The 19,062-nt window shown below is 45.2% G+C and overlaps 1 protein-coding gene across 2 annotated transcripts in view; it reads right to left on the minus strand.

The window, feature by feature from the left end:
- Positions 1-413: 413 nt before the first annotated feature.
- LOC309544730 (glutaredoxin-like protein C5orf63 homolog) overlaps positions 414-19,062 on the minus strand; it is a 112,684-nt gene continuing 94,035 nt past the window's right edge. For both annotated transcript variants that reach the window (XM_082243698.1, XM_082243699.1), the window contains exon 4: positions 414-788. In XM_082243698.1, the coding sequence (XP_082099824.1) occupies positions 612-788 (177 nt within the window). In that variant the 3' untranslated portion in view covers positions 414-611. The remainder of the gene's footprint in view (positions 789-19,062) is intronic.

Raw genomic sequence — 19,062 nt, forward strand, 5'->3', positions numbered from 1 at the left:
GCGAATAATGACAATGTTTAATGTAAATCAACCAATAACAACCAACTTTGAATTTGCTGTACTCAAGTAAGATACATTCTGATCTACTCTGGTATTCTGCACTTACTGGTTGCTTTAGTGAACACCATAATATTGATAATGTATATTAATTGTCTTTGGTGGCCATTGATGGTTTGAAAATCAGTAGGGACCGGCCGAATTGCAATCCATGTGTGGCCATTGCAGTTGAACAGGAGTGGATTTACCAATTGACTTCTGTTCAGTCACCATCTGATAAAAGCCACTTGATCATCGGCTGCGGTGCTGATCTGTGTATTCTGACAGCAGGGGAGTCTCCCCGCTGCACTATTGTATTCTGACAGAGGGGATTCCACCATCCACCTACAATGTGTGAAAGAGGGAATTGGTTTTGTTTTTTTGTTTTTTAGCCTACTGGCTAAATGAAAAAACTGAGCTATGTATGGCTAGCTTTACTCAAGGCAATGTAAAGAGTACCGATGAGGTGCAAAGTGCAAAAGCTCATGGCAACATGTAGAACAATCATACAGTGATGCAATCTCATTGGTTGCTCTGGATTACTACATTAACACAGAATAATTAATACTAATCGGTCAGTTTTCTCTATTTTGCAGGTCCAGTTTACTAAGGGACTTGTCCAGCTTCTTAAGGTTTACCCTGTGCATCATCAGAAACTGTCCATTGAGGTGAAACACAGGAATGTCATGTTTATATCTGTCGTACCAGATTGAGTTTTCAGGAAGAGTGATGTCCACTTGTTCTAAAACAAACTTAAAAAAAAAGTATAACGTTATTACACAAAAACGCAATCTTATACTAGAATTCCTCATTAATGTTGAGTTTAAGCATGCAGCACATAGTTAAATTCTAACTTTAACCAAATCATTTTTCCTTCTTTTTATTTCTAGAAAGAAGGGGGAAGGGTAGGAATATCAGTTTTTATTATTATGGTTGGTTGTCCCCTTTTTGGATATATTTCTTCACTAGTGTTCTTGTGGGGGTTAATGTTCACAACATTGAGTACATAATACTATTTAAGCATCAAAGTTTAGGGAAGACTTTACCACTGAGCCTCAGGACCTCTCCAGATAGGCCACTGTTTCCACACAGAGAGAAAGGATCCTTCTTTGTGACATGCTGGTTTCGGCTACTTTCTAAAGAACTGAGACTTTGTATACATTTTGTATTGATGTTTTTTGCAACAGAGGGCTATAACCCCCTGGCAGTTTTTCTTGCCATCTCTATCCCACTGCGGAGATATCCCTTCTCCTCCCGTTCCATAGCCACAACAGGAAGTGAGAGGATGTCCCTTCAAAGGTAATGTCCCCATTGAAATATTTCCCCTCTAATCCTGTTCTGTGCAATATTTGTGAATTTTTCACTCCCAGTGATAATGGTAAACAGGACAAATAAGGTAATAATCTTCCAAACAGGGGCACGAATAGCAATCAAAACCAGTGTTCAAATCTTTCTCCACTCTATCCAAAGCTAGGAAAAAAAAGCTTTACCTTTAGTTATACTTAAAACTGAAAGTTCAATTATGCTTTAAAACAGAAAGATTGCTAGATGTTGGAGCTTGGAAAGTCTAAATAGGCTATTCCCATGCTCCTAGCAAATTTATTACTTGCATACACTGCCTTTGGTGCACGTGCAGTGCAGATATGTTCCCAGCTTATTTCTAGCATCTTTAAGATGCCGAAAATGGAGTCATGCATGTGCAGAAAGTAAATCATCAGTGACTGCTCAATGGCTGAAGAGTGAAGATGCCAGATGTGCGAGAATACCAGGAGACGATGGCAGTGGCAGAAAATGTGAGCCCTAAAGAAAGTCTCCCATAAAGTGCATGCATTCTGTGCATTCTTGCCCATTGCAGCAAGAACTGTAAGCCACGATAGTGTCACCTGAACTATAGTGGACCAAAGTAAGGTCAGGACAGTGGTTAAGCTGTCGGGTAGGAATATCTGGATTACAAGAGTGACTAAGGAAGGAAGGCAAACCCTAAAACAAGTATATAAAGTGAACATATGTTGTTAACTCTTGCCCACTGCAGCAAGAACTGCCTTCCTTCTGTTACAATTACACGTTAACTGTAGTGGGCCAAAGCAAGGTCAGGACGAGCTGTGTGGAAGAAATACCTGGACACACCTGAACACAGTTAAAACATACTATATGTATTTCAATGCCAAACTAGTTTGTCAGTCTAAAGTTCCAAATTTAACCACTTCCATACCGAGTCATGTAAAATGACGTTGGCAAAGTGGTTGTAAGGATCCGGGCCGCCGTCATATGACGCCGCCCGGATCTCCCCTCTACTGCGCGCCCCCGGGGGTGAGGCTTGTCCCTCGGACATAGCCCATCCCTGATCAAGGTAAACAGCCAATAGAAATTGGCTGTTTACCATGTGATCGGCTGTGTCAATCACAGCCGATCACATGAGCGGCTCCAGCACGAGCCGCTCGTTCTCTCTGCAATGCGCTCCCCCGGGGGCGCGCAGAGCAGCGATCGGGGACGAGGCTCGTCCCTCGGACAGAGTCGATCCCCGATCTAGGTAAAGAGCCAATGAAATTGGCTCTTTACCACGTGACCGGCTGTGTCCAATCACAGCCGGTCACAAATGTCAACAGAGAACACGGTAACTAGCTGTCACCGTGTTCTCCTCCTCACACACTGATCCTGTGTGAGGAAGAGATTGTGGTAACAGCTAGTTACCAATTACAGTGCACCCCAAACACACTGATTGCCCCCCCCCCAATAAAGAGCACCTGTCACTAGCCCATCAAAGTACCCGAGTACCTGTCACCAGCCCATCAGGTACTCAGATGATAGGTACTCGGGTACTCTGATGACAGGTACTCGGGTACTCTGATGACAGGTACTCGGGTACTCTGATGACAGGTACTCGGGTACTCTGATGACAGGTACTCGGGTACTTTGATGACGGGTACTCGGGTACTCTGATGACGGGTACTCGGGTACTCTGATGACAGGTACTCGGGTACTCTGATGACAGGTACTCAGGTACTCTGATGACGGGTACTCAGGTACTCTGATGACGGGTACTCGGGTACTCTGATGACGGGTACTCGGGTACTCTGATGACGGGTACTCGGGTACTCTGATGACAGGTACTCGGGTACTCTGATGACGGGTACTCGGGTACTCTGATGACAGGTACTCGGGTACTCTGATGACGGGTACTCGGGTACTCTGATGACAGGTACTCGGGTACTCTGATGACAGGTACTCGGGTACTTTGAGTACCTGTCAACGGAGTACCCATCATCAGAGTACCTGAGTACCTGTCACCTACCCATCAGAGTACCCGAGTACCTTCCACCTGCTCATCAGAGTACCTGACGCCTGAAGTACCCGAGTACTTGCCGCCTGCTCATCAGTACCCATCACTACTCATCAGTACTCATCAGTACCTATCACGTATCAGTACTGATCATCAGTACCCATCATTACAGTATCACCTATCAGTATCAGTACTACTCATCAGTACCTATCACCTGCCTGTCACCTGCCCATCAGAGTACCCGAGTACCTGTCACCTGCCTATCGGAGTACCCGAGTACCTGCCACCTGCTCATCAGTACCAGAGTACCTGTCACCTGCCCAACAAAGTACCCGAGTACCTGTCACCCTTCATACAGCCACCATGTCCAAGTCCAAAAAGGTTTATATACGTCCTCCGTTTAAACCTAAATACCGGTGTTATGGAAGCAGATAGCTGCCATAACCCTGGTATTTTTTTTAACAGTGGACGGTTGGCTTTCCGATAAGGGTGGTCCCAGCGGCGGATTCACCATGGGATCACCCTTCCGGGATGGAGGAAGAGGCGCCCCCTCCCTCCCGCCGCGTTCCGGTCCTTTTCCCCGCTTACCGGACCCGCCGGCAGCGGGGAAAACGATCCGGTCCCAGATCCTCACAGACAGGATGTCGAGTGAGGGCAAGCTTGCCCTCACTTGACTCTATGGTCTTGGAGGACCGGAGCTACGGAAAATGTTGTTGCCTAGCAACCGGTTTAAAGGTCCTTTTTTTTTTTTTTCATTTTATATAATAATTTTTTTTTTTTTTTTCTATCTTTTAGTGTACTTGTGAGATCTGAGGACTTTTTGACCCCAGATCTCACAAAAAAGAGGTCCTGTCGTGCCTATTTCTATTACGAGGAATGTTTACATTCCTTTTAATAGAAATAAAAATGATCAATTTTTTTTTTAAACGGTGTAAAAATAAAAAATAATAAATAAAATAAATAGTAAAAAAAAAAAAAAAAAATTAAAGCTCCCTGTCCCCGCGAGCTCGCGCGCAGAAGCGAACACATACAGAAACCCCGCCCACATATGTAAACGGTGTTCAAACCACACATGTGAGGTATCGCCGCGATCGTTAGAGCAAGGGGAATAATTTGAGCCCTAGACCTCCTCTGTAACTCAAAGATGGCAACCTGTAGAAATTTTTAAATTGTCGCCTATGGGGATTTTTAAGTACCAAAGTTTGTCGCCATTCCGTGAGCGTGCGCAATTTTGAAACATGACATGTTGGGTTTCTATTTACTCGGCGTAACATTATCTTTTACATTATGGCAAAAAAATTGGGCTAACTTTACTGGTTTCTTATTTTTTAATTACAAAAAGTGAATTTTTTCCAAAAAAATTGCGTTTGGAAGACCGCTGCGCAAATACGGTGTGATAAAAAATATTGCAATAATCTCCATTTTATTCTCTAGGGTCTCTGCTAAAAAAAAATATATAATGTTTGGGGGTTCTAAGCAGTTTTCTAGCAAAACAACTGATTTTAGCTTGTAAACACCAAATGTCAAAAATAGGCCTAGGCAAGTGGCTAGGATGCATGATGATGCTCCTTGGATGTTAGGCCCCTCTATATGGCTAGGCTGTGAAAAAGTCTCACACATGTGGTATTCAGCCCTCAAAAATTCCACTCGCCTACTAGCATTTTGCGAGTGGAATTTTGAGGATGGCGAGCTGTGCATGCCGCCGCCGCCGCCATTAACAGCAGCCGGCGATTACTTTTACTTTCTTTTTTAGAAAAGGATGGGCTCTAGGAGCAGAGCACTGCGTCCTGAGCCCACCCATTGTGTGACAATAGCGAATGAGTATTCGCTATTGTCACAGGGATCCTCCTCCTGATCCTCCTACTGGCCAATCAGGAGGCAGGTGTTTCCTGATTGGCCAAAAGGCGAACGATTGTAACTGGCCGAGGAGGAGGAGGAGGAGGAGGGAGACACGGAGGACGCACTGGATTGATGAGAAGCCGCCTGCTGCAGGTAAGTGCACGCTGTGATCGCTCTGCAATTAAGGAGACATGCTGTGGGCGCTCTGCAATTAAGGAGACATGCTGTGGGCACTGTACAATGATAGGGGACATGCTGTGGGCACTGTGCAATGAAAGGGGACATGCTGTGGGCGCTCTGCAATGAAAGGGGACATGCTGTGGGCACTGTGCAATGAAAGGGGACATGCTGTGGGCACTGTGCAATGAAAGGGGTCATGCTGTGGGCACTGTGCAATGAAAGGGGACATGCTGTGGGCGCTCTGCAATGAAAGGGGACATGCTGTGGGCACTGTGCAATGAAAGGGGACATGCTGTGGGCGCTCTGTAATGAAAGGGGTCATGCTGTGGGCACTCTGCAATGTAAGGGGACATGCTGTGGGCGCTCTGCAATTTAAGGGGACATGCTGTGGGCGCTCTGCAATTTAAGGGGTCATGCTGTGAGCGCTCTGCAATTTAAGGGGACATGCTACGATCGCTCTGCAATGAAAGGGGACATGCTGTGATCGCTCTGCAATTTAAGGGGACATGCTGTGATCGCTCTGCAATTTAAGGGGACATGCTGTGGGCGCTCTGCAATTTAAGGGGACATGCTGTGATTGCTCTGCAATGAAAGAGGACATGCTGTGGGCGCTCTGCAATTTAAGGGGACATGCTGCGATCGCTCTGCAATGAAAGGGGACATGCTGCGATCGTTCTGCAATGAAAGGGGACTTGCTGTGATCGCTCTGCAATTTAAGGGGACATGCTGCGATCGCTCTGCAATGAAAGGGGACATGCTGTGATCGCTCTGCAATTTAAGGGGACATGCTGTGATCGCTCTGCAATTTAAGGGGACATGCTGTGGGCGCTCTGCAATTTAAGGGGACATGCTGTGATCGCTCTGCAATGAAAGGGGACATGCTGTGGGCGCTCTGCAATGAAAGGGGACATGCTGTGGACGCTCTGCAATGAAAGGGGACATGCTGTGGGCGCTCTGCAATGAAAGGGGACATGCTGTGGGCGCTCTGCAATGAAAGGGGACATGCTGTGGGCGCTCTGCAATGAAAGGGGACATGCTGTGGGCGCTCTGCAATGAAAGGGGACATGCTGTGATGATCGTTCTGCAATGAAAGGGGACATGCTGTGGGCGCTCTGCAATGTAAGGGGACATGCTGTGGGCGCTCTGCAATGTAAGGGGACATGCTGTGAGCGCTCTCTAATTTAAGGGGACATGCTGCGAGCGCTCTGCAATTTAAGGGGACATGCTGTGGGCGCTCTGCAATTTAAGATGACATGCTGTGGGCGCTCTGCAATGTAAGGGGACATGCTATGGGCGCTCTGCAATGTAAGGGGACATGCTGTGGGCGCTCTGCAATGTAAGGGGACATGCTGTGGGCGCTCTGCAATGAAAGGGGACATGCTGTGGGCGCTCTGCAATGAAAGGGGACATGCTGTGGGCGCTCTGCAATGAAAGGGGACATGCTGTGGGCGCTCTGCAATGAAAGGGGACATGCTGTGGGCGCTCTGCAATGAAAGGGGACATGCTGTGATGATCGTTCTGCAATGAAAGGGGACATGCTGTGGGCGCTCTGCAATGTAAGGGGACATGCTGTGGGCGCTCTGCAATGTAAGGGGACATGCTGTGAGCGCTCTCTAATTTAAGGGGACATGCTGCGAGCGCTCTGCAATTTAAGGGGACATGCTGTGGGCGCTCTGCAATTTAAGGGGACATGCTGTGGGCGCTCTGCAATGTAAGGGGACATGCTATGGGCGCTCTGCAATGTAAGGGGACATGCTGTGGGCGCTCTGCAATGTAAGGGGACATGCTGTGGGCGCTCTGCAATTTAAGGGGACATGCTGTGGGCGCTCTGCAATGTAGAGGGCGTGTTTAGGGGCGGAGCAGGGTGGGGTTTGGGTGGGGCAACAAGTGGCGAGTAACTCTTAAGGCCTGGCTAGTAGCTCAAGGCTATTTTGAGCCCTGTGGTATTGCCATACTCAGGAGGAGTGGCAGAATGTATTTTGGGGTGTAATTTTTGCTATTTACATGCTATGTGTTAGAAATATCCTATAAATTGACAACTTTGTGTAAAAAAAAAAAAAGGTTTTCATTTGTTTCCCACATTTTCCAAAAACTTGTGGAAAAAAATGACACATTCAAACGACCCATAATGCCTCATAGAATATAAGTTGGAGTGTTTGCTTTCCAAAATGGGGTCATTTTGTGGACTTTTCCATTGTATTGGTGCTCTAGGGCCTTGAAAAGTGTGATAGGTAGTAAGAAAGTTTTATGTGTATTTATGCTCCTAGAACGCCTGAAGGTGCTTCTTGGACGTGGAGTTTCTTTTTGTGGGCAGGCTGTGTAAAAGTCTCACACATGTGGTATCACCATACTCGGAAGGAGTAGCAGAATGTATTTTTGGGTGTAATTTTTGCTGTGTACATGCTATGTGTTAGAAATAGCTTATAAATTGACAACTTTGTGGGAAAAAAAAGAAAAATAAATTTTTTCTTCATTTTCCCAAGAATTGTGGGAAAAAATTACAACTTCAAAAAACCCACCATGCCTCTTACTAAATACCTTGGACTGTCTACTTTACAAAAAGGGGTCATTTGGGCGGTATTTGTACTGTCCTGACATTTCAGGGCCTCAAGAAAGGAGATAGGCAGTCAGTACATCTGGTGTGATCAATTTTCAATAATTGGTACCATAGCTTCTAGACTCAATAACTTTCACACAGACTAAATAATATACACTAATTTGGGTTAATTTTACCAGAGAGATGTAGCAGTATACATTTTGGCCCAAATGTATGAAGAAAAATTAATTTTTTGCAAAATTTTATAATTGAAACTAAAAAAAAGTGTTTTTTTTCAAAATTTTTGCTCTTTTTTTGCATATATCAAAAAAAAAAAAAAACCCAGTTGTGATCAAATACCACCAAAAGAAAGCTCTATTTGTGTGAAAAAAATGATAAAAATTTTGTTTGGTTACAGTGTAGCATGACTGAGCAATTGTCATTCAAAGTGTGAGAGTGCTGAAAGCTGAAAATTGGTCTGGGCAGGAAGGGTGTCTAACTGCTCTGTATGGAAGTGGTTAAAGAGGTTGCAAAGATAAAAAAAAAAAAAAAATGCTCGACAGTATTTTTTGGTTTTTTAATTACACTGCCTACTCTGGCATCATATATTCCACTCAATTTTACTGTAGAACTGTTAAGACTCCATGATGTTCCTCAAAAGTTATACTATCTCTGTACAAAGTGATTTGTGAAAGCTTTGTGCATATTTCATTATGTGCCACTGTGTATTAAAAGAACATAACTGTCTGTAATCGAGCTTCAATGTTGCTAAATATTTAATTTCCCTTTCGAAGGAGGAAAACAGAAGACAAATGCAACAACACAGGTCAAACGGTTACAGCCAACACATTTAAAAAATACAAACATAAGTCGAAAAACCAAGGATAATTGTGAACCCAGCATCAGAGATATACTGATCTACCTGCAATCTATTCTCATCATACAAAATACCACCCAATCCCTGGAATCTTTAACCATTTGTTAGGATAGACAGCATTTAAAGCAAGTTTACAACTGATTCAATCTGCCAGCACACTACAGACGGGGTAATTATAATAAACTTGGCTCCTCAACCGCCCCCCCCCCCCCCCTCTTATTTTTACACAGGTAAAGGATAAGCAGCAATTTTTATTTAGTTTTTTAGGTTACTATATGTGAATGAGAACATGTAACAAATAAAAAGTAGGTGTTATCCCATTTTGACTGCAAAAGTTGAAATACCTTAAGGATCAATAAATGTCCCTCTATTATTTAGAACAAAGGAGGCACAAGAATGTACAAGTGTTACATAAATAAGCAACAGTTTCTGCAGAAAGAGGGATATATAGTAGCTTTTTCAGTTCGTATTCGCTTGAGTGACCCTATGGTTTAGTAGCCAAATTTCAGAGTGTAGATATTTTCCAGGATCAGGCAATAGTTTGTTTTCTTGTTATAGTGACTTGTAATAGGAGCTTAAAGTGGCTTCTCCTCAGTCCCTGGGTGTTATGATTTAAAAAGGCAATCTGGGGGTTTGGTTTGGCGACATCAAACAGGCAGGTAAAGATCTGAAAAATCCCAGAAAAGCCATAGAAAGGGGCAGGTCCACTAGATATGTATGTACATGCCGGGCTCGCCACAGCCTTGAAAGCAAGTTGAGAGGTAACCTGAAATGTACTTCATTATTCTCGCTGGAACAAGGTACCATCTGGACAGCACCTTAAAGGTTGTTTCCAACGCTGTAATATTCTGTGACAATTTATGGGTGGCCAACCATATTTCTGACCAATCTTCTTTCTCTAGGGACAGGATCAAATTTGTTGTCCATCACGTAACATAAGTGGAGTGGAAGGGACAGCCGTTAACCTAGATAATAAGATACTATAAAGTTGTGAGATAGCCTGTTGAGGTTTGAGTCTGGTAAAAGTTTCCGATTTGCAGGTGACAAAATATATCAGAGATGAGAAGCTGATTTTGTTCTAATCCCATTGCATTCTATCCAAAGCTAAAAAAAAGGTAAGTCAGACAACCAAAGTATAAACAGCTTGCTGCCCAGCATACGTACAGAAACATCCTTGGCAGCAAGCGGTTTTACCAGGATCATGGCTGCAGCAGGTGATGGACTTTTGTGCAAAAACTGAATTTTTGTGAGAACTTACCGTAAAATCCTTTTCTCTGAAGTTCATCGACAGAGGCAGCTCCTTATCTTCATGACTCATAGGGTTATGCTCCTCCTTCTAGGAATAGGCACTAGGCAGGAAAAAAAAACTTCACCATGCCTAAGGGGGCTGTCCTTGCAGGCATAACCCCTCAAACTCTGCTGGCATCAAACAGTTTAGTTGCAAGCAGTGTTTAGAAGACAAAAAATTCGATTTTTCTAAGAACTTACTGTAAAGTCCTTTTCTCTGAGTCCTCTGACAGACGCAACTCTCAATGCTTCTTCACTATTGGGTTATGCGCCATCTACAGGAGTAGACTAGGCAGTGAAAAGTTTTCACTCGGCAAGCCTATAGGGATATATATCCCTTACAACATAACCCCAGACACAATGTGCTCTCAGTTTCGTAGTAAGCAGTGAAAGAAGACACAACCAACCCCATATAGAGGGGTGGGAGTTGCATCTGTCAGAGAACCCAGAGAAAAGGATTTTATGGTAAGTTCTTACAAAAATCCAATTTTCTCTATCGTCCTCTGACAGATGCAGCTCTCAATGCTTCTTCACTATTGTGATGTCCCAAAGCAGTGTAGGCATGAGGGGTGGGAAGAAAGCAACCAACTGTTAACATACATCCAAGGCTAAAACGTAGTCAACTGGGTGACAAAAAAAAGCTCAACTCAAAACAACAGGAGCTTACCCCAAAACAAAAATTCACCCCCGCAAAAAGAAAACCAAGTCTCTTTGTCAAACAGCAGCCTGCAAAACCTTGTGGCCAAAGGCAGCATCCGAGGATGCCAACAAATCAACTTTGTAGAATTTGGTAAAAGTGTGAACAGACGACCAGGTCGCCGCTTTTACACACCTCGGCATCCAGCGAATGCAAGGCAAATTCCTTGGGATGCTTGGGCTTAGCACAGAGCGAAGGCAAAACATTATCTTTGTTGAGGTGGAAGGCAGACACCCCCTTAGGGAGAAAGGATTGGTTCGGTCGTAGAACAACCCTATCCCTATGAACGTCCAAATAAGGAGAACGGCAGGATAGAGCCGCCAACTCAGACACTCTGCAGGCAGAAGTGATAGCCACCAGAAAGGCAACCTTCTGGGACAACAAAGGCAGAGAAATTTCCCTAATATTTTCAAAGGAAGGCCATTGAAGAACAGACAGAATCAAATTCAGATCCAAGGGAGGCAAAGGGGATCTTCTTGGCGGAGCCAGATGATGTACCCCTTGAATAATGGTGCAGATCAAAGAATTAGTCGCCAAGGGGCGTTGAAAGTAAATGGCTAAGGCCGACACCTGACCCTTAATCGTGCCTAAAGCCAAGTGTTGCTCAACTCCCTTCTGTAAGAAGGCTAAGACCCTCGCCACCGAAAAAGAACGAGGATGCAACTTCTGCGATTCACACCAGGCAATATACATCTTCCAAGTGCGATGATAAATCTTCCTGGAAGTCCCCTTCCTAGCTCTCAACAAGGTAGGAATCACAGAATCAGAGAGACCGATGTCCCTCAACACCTGGCCTTCAACAGCCATGCTGTTAAAGCCAGCGACCATAAAGCAGGATGGAAGATCGGCCCTTGAGACGGCAGATCCTCTCGCAGAGGCAGCCGCCAGGGAGGCTCGACGACCATCTTTACTAGGAATGTGTACCAAGACCGGCGAGGCGAGTCTAGGGCCACCAGAATCACTGGCACCTTTTCCACCACCAGCCTGTGGAAGAACCATGACAAGAGCTGAATCGGAGGAAAGGCATAAATTAGCCGATAGTGGCTCCAAGGCACCACCAACACGTCTGTGGCGTCGGCCAGAGGGTCTCGAGCCCTGGCCACAAACCGCTCTACCTTTTTGTTCAGTTGAGACGCAAAAAGATCTACCTCCGGAGTTCCCCATCGCGCTCAAACCTCCTGATGCAGGGACCATTTACCCTTATCCACAACCTGACGACTCAGGTAATCCCCCTGCCAATTCTCCACACCTGGAATGTGAACAGCGGAGAAAGCCAGAACATGATCCTCGGCCCAAGTCAGGATCTCGGACACTTCCCTCGCCACCCGGGCACTCTTGGTGCCCCCCTGATGATTGATGTAAGCCACAGCCGTGGCATTGTCGGATTGTACCCGAACCGGAGAGCCGAGGCATCCAATAGAGCAGACAGAGCTCAATCGCCCTGAGCTCCAGGATGTTTATCGGCAAGGATGTTTCCCCTGTCGACCAAACACCCTGGACACAAAGACTGTCCAGTACTCCACCCCAGCCTGACAGGCTGGCATCGGTGGTGACCACCATCCACAACAGCGGCAGAAAGGACCTGCCCTGGCTCAGCGCGGGTGACAGAAGCCACCACAAGAGCTCCGACCTTGTGAGACGGCTTAAACAGATCATTCTGTCCAAGGACTGCGGGTCCTTGTTCCACTTGACAAAAATCTCTGTTTGTAGAGGCCTCGTGTGAAACTGAGCAAATGGGACCGCCTCGAAGGTCGACACCATCAGCCCCAGGGACCTCATAAACGTCAGACAAAAAGAAACAAAGAAAGGGCCTCGAGCCCTGGCCACAAACATCGACCTAGCGCATTATCCTCAATAATAGGCTTTATTCATGCAGCATATAAAATGGCTACTCACAAACACAGGTGTAAAAGTGATCATAACAAGCTCAGTCGCTCCAGTGTCGGGAATAGTCCATATGAAAGTCCATAATCCAATGAGATGACGGCTGACACATTTGGAGGCTCAGCCTCTTCCTCAGAGCCACTGTGTCATGACCTACTCATAAGTTTAAATAGTGATGCATTACTCAAATCCCTCCCTCAGATCTCAGGAGCCCCTCCCCTTCGGGGTGTGGCAGAGGTACTACCCCCCTCCCTCTTGTAGCACTGCCACTTAATCCCCAATAGGGTTGGTTCATGAAACCCATGTAATGTGCACCACAGTTTCATAATCAAAAACCAAGTGAAACAATAACACATAAACTTCAATATAATTAAAATAATCTACAACATGCAGCTGAAATGGTTAGCATCCATATCACATAGCATAAAACGCACAATATGCACAGTTTAGAAATGTAAATAAAAGCTAGTGTAACATGTGGTTCATGTAGGTGCACACAACACATCTACCGATAATAGAGGACTAATAATGTCCTACTGGACATATATACACCCCACACTTTTAACTTTTAAGGATGCTTGTGGTAGGATGGAGAGAGATCCCATAGAGCCCATTGCGATCGATCTGGATATAATCCAGGTTGTGTCCATACTGATTCATGTGTGACACAGGCTTACCCTTTTGCTCTATCCTTCACATCTAAGCTGTCCAATGCCTTCCTATAGAACAGGGGGGTTAATGGGGGATGATGAAGCGAAGGGTTCAGGAGAGGAGGTAGAGGATGATCCGATCGGGCGCTGCAGACTCCGCAGCATGTCCCACCGGTATCTCCGTGGAACGCACGCCGCCACTCCACTTTCGGGTAGCCGCGTCATACGTTCCACCCGGTTGACGTCACTTCCGCTGACATCACTTCCTTCCACAGGTCCGGGCTGACAGATGAAAGCACCGGAATGATCCTCTCCATACCAGCAGATCTAACCTATCGCCAATTGTAGTAATCGCCATCCACGCACATGCGTGAAGTCCTTCTTCCCCCCCTTTGGTTCATTGCATGTTTGACTCTGTCACTGAACCCCCCTCCCCCCTTTTTTTTTTACTCTTTCCCTCTCTCGTGCTTATTACTCTGATTTGTAGTAGCCCTTGAGGACTAATGTATTTATCCTTGTACCCTTTTCAACCCCGGTATGTTGAAATTTGAATCTATCATATGATTGCACTAGTAATTTGTTAAACGCATTTTTTTTAAAAAGGTTATTTTCCTGTATATGATCCTCCTTTCTTGTTTTTTTTAATATATGAATTGCTGTTTATTTTAGATATAATATTATTGTATACAGTGCCTTGCGAAAGTATTCGCCCCCCTTGAACTTTGCGACCTTTTGCCACATTTCAGGCTTCAAACATAAAGATATAAAACTGTTATTTTTTGTGAAGAATCAACAACAACTGGGACACAATCATGAAGTGGAACGAAATTTATTGGATATTTCAAACTTTTTTAACAAATAAAAAACAGAAAAATTGGGCGTGCAAAATTATTCAGCCCCCTTAAGTTAATACTTTGTAGCGCCACCTTTTGCTGCAATTACAGCTGTAAGTCATTTGGGGTATGTCTCTATCAGTTTTGCACATCGAGAGACTGACATTTTTGCCCATTCCTCCTTGCAAAACAGCTCGAGATGTGAGGTTGGATGGAGAGCGTTTGTGAACAGCAGTTTTCAGTTCTTTCCACAGATTCTCGATTGGATTCAGGTCTGGACTTTGACCTGGCCATTCTAACACCTGGATATGTTTATTTGTGAACCATTCCATTGTAGATTTTGCTTTATGTTTTGGATCATTGTCTTGTTGGAAGACAAATCTCCATCCCAGTCTCAGGTCTTTTGCAGACTCCATCAGGTTTTCTTCCAGAATGGTCCTGTATTTGGCTCCATCCATCTTCCAATCAATTTTAACCATCTTCCCTGTCCCTGTTGAAGAAAAGCAGGCCTAAACCATGATGCTGCCACCACCATGTTTGACAGTGGGGATGGTGTGTTCAGGGTGATGAGCTGTGTTGCTTTTACGCCAAACATAACGTTTTGCATTGTTGCCAAAAAGTTCGATTTTGGTTTCATCTGACCAGAGCACCTTCTTCCACATGTTTGGTGTGTCCCCCAGGTGGCTTGTGGCAAACTTTAAACGACACTTTTTATGGATATCTTTAAGAAATGGCTTTTTTCTTGCCACTCTTCCATAAAGGCCAGATTTGTGCAGTATACGACTGATTGTTGTCCTATGGACAGAGTCTGCCACCTCAGCTGTAGATCTCTGCAGTTCTTCCAGAGTGATCATGGGCCTCTTGGCTGCATCTCTGATCAGTCTTCTCCTTGTATGAGCTGAAAGTTTAGAGGGACGGCCAGGTCTTCGTAGATTCGCAGTGGTCTGATACTCCTTCCTTTTCAATATTATCGCTTGCACAGTGCTTCTTGGGATGTTTAAAGCTTGGGAAATCTTTTTGTAACCAAATCCGGCTTTAAACTTCTCCACAACAGTATCTCGGACCTGCCTGGTGTGTTCCTTGTTCTTCATGATGCTCTCTGCGCTTTAAACGGACCTCTGAGACTATCACAGTGCAGGTGCATTTATACGGAGACTTGATTACACACAGGTGGATTCTATTTATCATCATTAGTCATTTAGGTCAACATTGGATCATTCAGAGATCCTCACTGAACTTCTGGAGAGAGTTTGCTGCACTGAAAGTAAAGGGGCTGAATAATTTTGCACGCCCAATTTTTCAGTTTTTTGTTAACAAAGTTTGAAATATCCAATAAACTTCGTTCCACTTCATGATTGTGTCCCACTTGTTGTTGATTCTTCACAAAATATTAAAGTTTTATATCTTTATGTTTGAAGCCTCAAATGTGGAAAAAGGTCGCAAAGTTCAAGGGGGCCGAATACTTTCGCAAGGCACTGTACATTTACTTTGATCTACATTAGTTGGATCCTGATGAAGCTCCTACAGCGAAACGCATTGATCCAGCAGTGAATCTATATACGTACCTCCACTTTTTGAAGAATTGCATTGTAATATGTATTATGATCATTCATATCCATGTAACTGTTATGTCATACTGTCTATGTCTAAATACATTTTGATATTTTTATATAAAAAAAACTTTTTTTATGGTATACAGTGTTTTTTAGGCAAATCCCCCTTTACCCAGATATGCTTGGTCTTGCCCTTTTTATGTCCAGACCCCTTTCCCATTGCCTCCCTTGCATATCTGGATCTGCTATTCCAGAAATAAACATAAACATTCTCAAAAGAAAATAAAAACTGAGACCGAAGTCCCAGCAGGGAACCTAGGTCCTACTCCTAAACTAGGCAGCAAGAAACTGATTTGAGAGCACAGTGTGTCTGGGGTTATGTTGTAAGGGACAGCCCCTATAGGCGTGTTGAGTGAAAACTTTTCACTGCCTAGTCTACTCCTGTAGATGGTGCATAACCCAATAGTGAAGAAGCATTGAGAGCTGCGTCTGTCAGAGGACAATAGAAGTAGAGGGGCGGGTGCTGCGTCTGTCGATGAAGTTAAGAGAAAAGGATTTTACGGTAAGTTCTTACAAAAATCCAGTTTTCTCAACCTGTTGGACACTGCCTCCGCAAAAGGATAATGACTTGCAAAACGCTTAGGCACCACCAACATGTTCTTAGTGCGTCGCCATTGTTCATCCACAATAGTATGAAACAATTCTGGACAAAGGAATACCTTGCCCGATTTATGGGATTTGCGGGAGTCAAAGACACCTGTGTATTTGACGCTGTAGGTTCATCAGCCAATCTTAGAGTTTCCCATACAGAAACTATCAGGGCTTCCACCAATGCACATCCCTGCGCGGTGGCTGATGTGGACAGGTCCTCTTCACCGTCAGAATGTGAAGACACCGACCCCTTAAGGTGGTCTGCGTCCGCGGTGACCATATCTGTCTCAGAGTCCGAAGACCCTGCCGATGGAGGTGAGGGTGGAGGGCGTTTGTGGCTGGCAGCACTAGAAATGACAAAATCCACTTTTTACATCAGGCTTTGCAAAAAAACTGCAATTTCTGGCTGCGACTGTGAACCGGAGGGTCCCGCAGTCGCTTCCAGGGGGTCTGCAGTTGAATTTTTATCCTGGGACTCCATTGCTTAAATAAAAAAAAAAAAAATTGTGTAACGTTCCTTTAAGACTGCGAAGAACGCGGCCCTGCCACTATTACTACGGATTCACAATCCCTGATTATTATGTAATAATAGCAGAACAGAAGAGGAAAAAACCCACAGGGAAGCCCAGGAACATTACTAGACCACAGAGAGGCTTCCAGCCTGATCAGTGTAAAAACAAAACTAACACTGTCTGCACAGGAAGAGGAAGAAGCTCTGCCTCTATCATTATAAGCCATGCCGCATGCCTGTCCATCCCACGGACCTCAAGAAAATGGCCGCTCATACATTCTCAATGGGAAAGTATAGAAAATGGCAGTCCTCGTGGTGCAATGGTAGCGCGTCTGACTCCAGAAAATGGCAGCCAATGCAAACTAATGGGAACACAGAGATCATGAACCACAGCAAAATGGTGGCACGCCATAAGGGTCTCCAAGGACCCCTCAAAGGGTTCCCAGAACAATAGGCATCTAAATGTCCCTAGCCAAGGACCCACCCAGGACAATCCACCCCCCTCAAATAAGCGCCATAACAGCTGCATTATTACCGCCCCCCCACCCCAAAGTAAAACCTGCAACGGGCAGGGGAATGCCAAGGGGTACACCAGATTAGTCCTCTGGGGTGCCAGGGAACCGAGGGAGCCCCTAAGGTCTGACCATTCCAGGGAGGGGCCCACACCCGCCCTGTGACCGCCAAGGGTGTTACTCACCATACCACGATACCAGGTGGGCGCCACTCCGAAACAGATCACCTCCCACCCGGGATGGGGGTGCTGTCAGCCAAGGGGGAAGCTGTGACTCATGACGTTCCTGGTCAATTCGTCCCAGCGAGACTGTCCACTCGCATGCTCATCCCCATCCATCGGGGCACTGTCGTGACGAGGCCTAGTTCTGGACTATAACCTGCTCACGCCAGGCTGGGAGATCTTAAGGATCTAGATTAGACAGTGCGAAACCTTAGACAGTGCGAAAGCGCAGCAAGGCTGGCTGGATCTTGGTCCTTGGGAACTAACTAGTTAAAAAATAAAAAAAACACAAACTTTCCCTGTTACAGCTAAGGCCAAACTCCCAGCAGGGAGCTAGGTCCTATTACTATCACTAGGCAGAACAAAATTGTTTGATGATAGCAGAGTCTGAGGGGTTATGCCTGCAGGGATAGCCCCCATAGGCATGGTTACGTTTTTTTCCTGCCTAGTGCCTATTCCTAGAAGGAGGAGCATAACCCAATAACATAGTTACATAGTAGGTGAGGTTGAATAAAGACAATAGTCCATCCATTTTAACCTGTGTAGGTGTGTGTGGCTGTAATCATCTCACATAGCCCTGAATGTCCTGATCCTTGAGATGTACGTCTAAGAGTCTTTTGAAAGCCACCATACTTCCCGCAGAAACCGCCTCTTGTGGTAGAGAATTCCACAATCTTGTAGCCCTAACAGTAAAGAACCCCCCACGTTGCCTGAGGTTAAAACGCTTCTCCTCTAATCGCATTGTATGCCCTCTTGTCCTCAAGCAATCCCTTCGACTGAACATCTTTTTTTCTAAGCTGAGATCCCCATTGAGATATTTATAAATTGCTATAATGTCCCCCCTCAGGCGTCTCTTCTCCAGGGAGAATAAATCGAGCGATGGCAGACGCTCTTCATTATTAAGGTCCTCCAATCCCCTAATCAGTTTAGTTGCCCTTCTCTGGACTCTCTCCAGCTCCAACACATCCCTCCTGAGGACTGGCGACCAGAACTGGACAGAATACTCCAGATGCGGTCGGACCAGAGTTTTATAAAGTGGAAGGATTATAGTCTTATCTCTGGAATACATCCCTTTCTTTATGCATGCTAATATTCTGCTGGCTTTGGCAGCTGCCGCTTGACATTGCATGCTGTTGCCTAATCTATCACCAACCAAGACTCCCAGATCCTTCTCCATTTTTGATTCCCCCAAGGGTTCCCCTCCTAACGTGTATTGTGTTTTTATGTTTTTAGTCCCCAAGTGCAAAACCTTACACTTCTCCACATTAAACCTCATTTGCCATGTCGTTGCTTCATGCTGTGCAGTTATTGCCCTGGCCAATTTTGTGTCATCTGCAAAAACTGATAACGAACTACTGATCCCGTCCTCAATGCTGTTTATGAATAAATTGAACAAGGTTGAGCCCTGGGGCACCCCGCTTACCACCTCAGACCAGTCTGAGTATGCACTGTTTATTACCACCCTCTGGACACGCCCTTTTAGCCAGTTCCGTATCCAAGAGCAAACCCTGCTGT

The sequence above is a fragment of the Pelophylax lessonae genome (assembly GCF_965119305.1).
Source record: "Pelophylax lessonae genome assembly, chromosome: 1".
Lineage (NCBI taxonomy): Eukaryota > Metazoa > Chordata > Amphibia > Anura > Ranidae > Pelophylax > Pelophylax lessonae.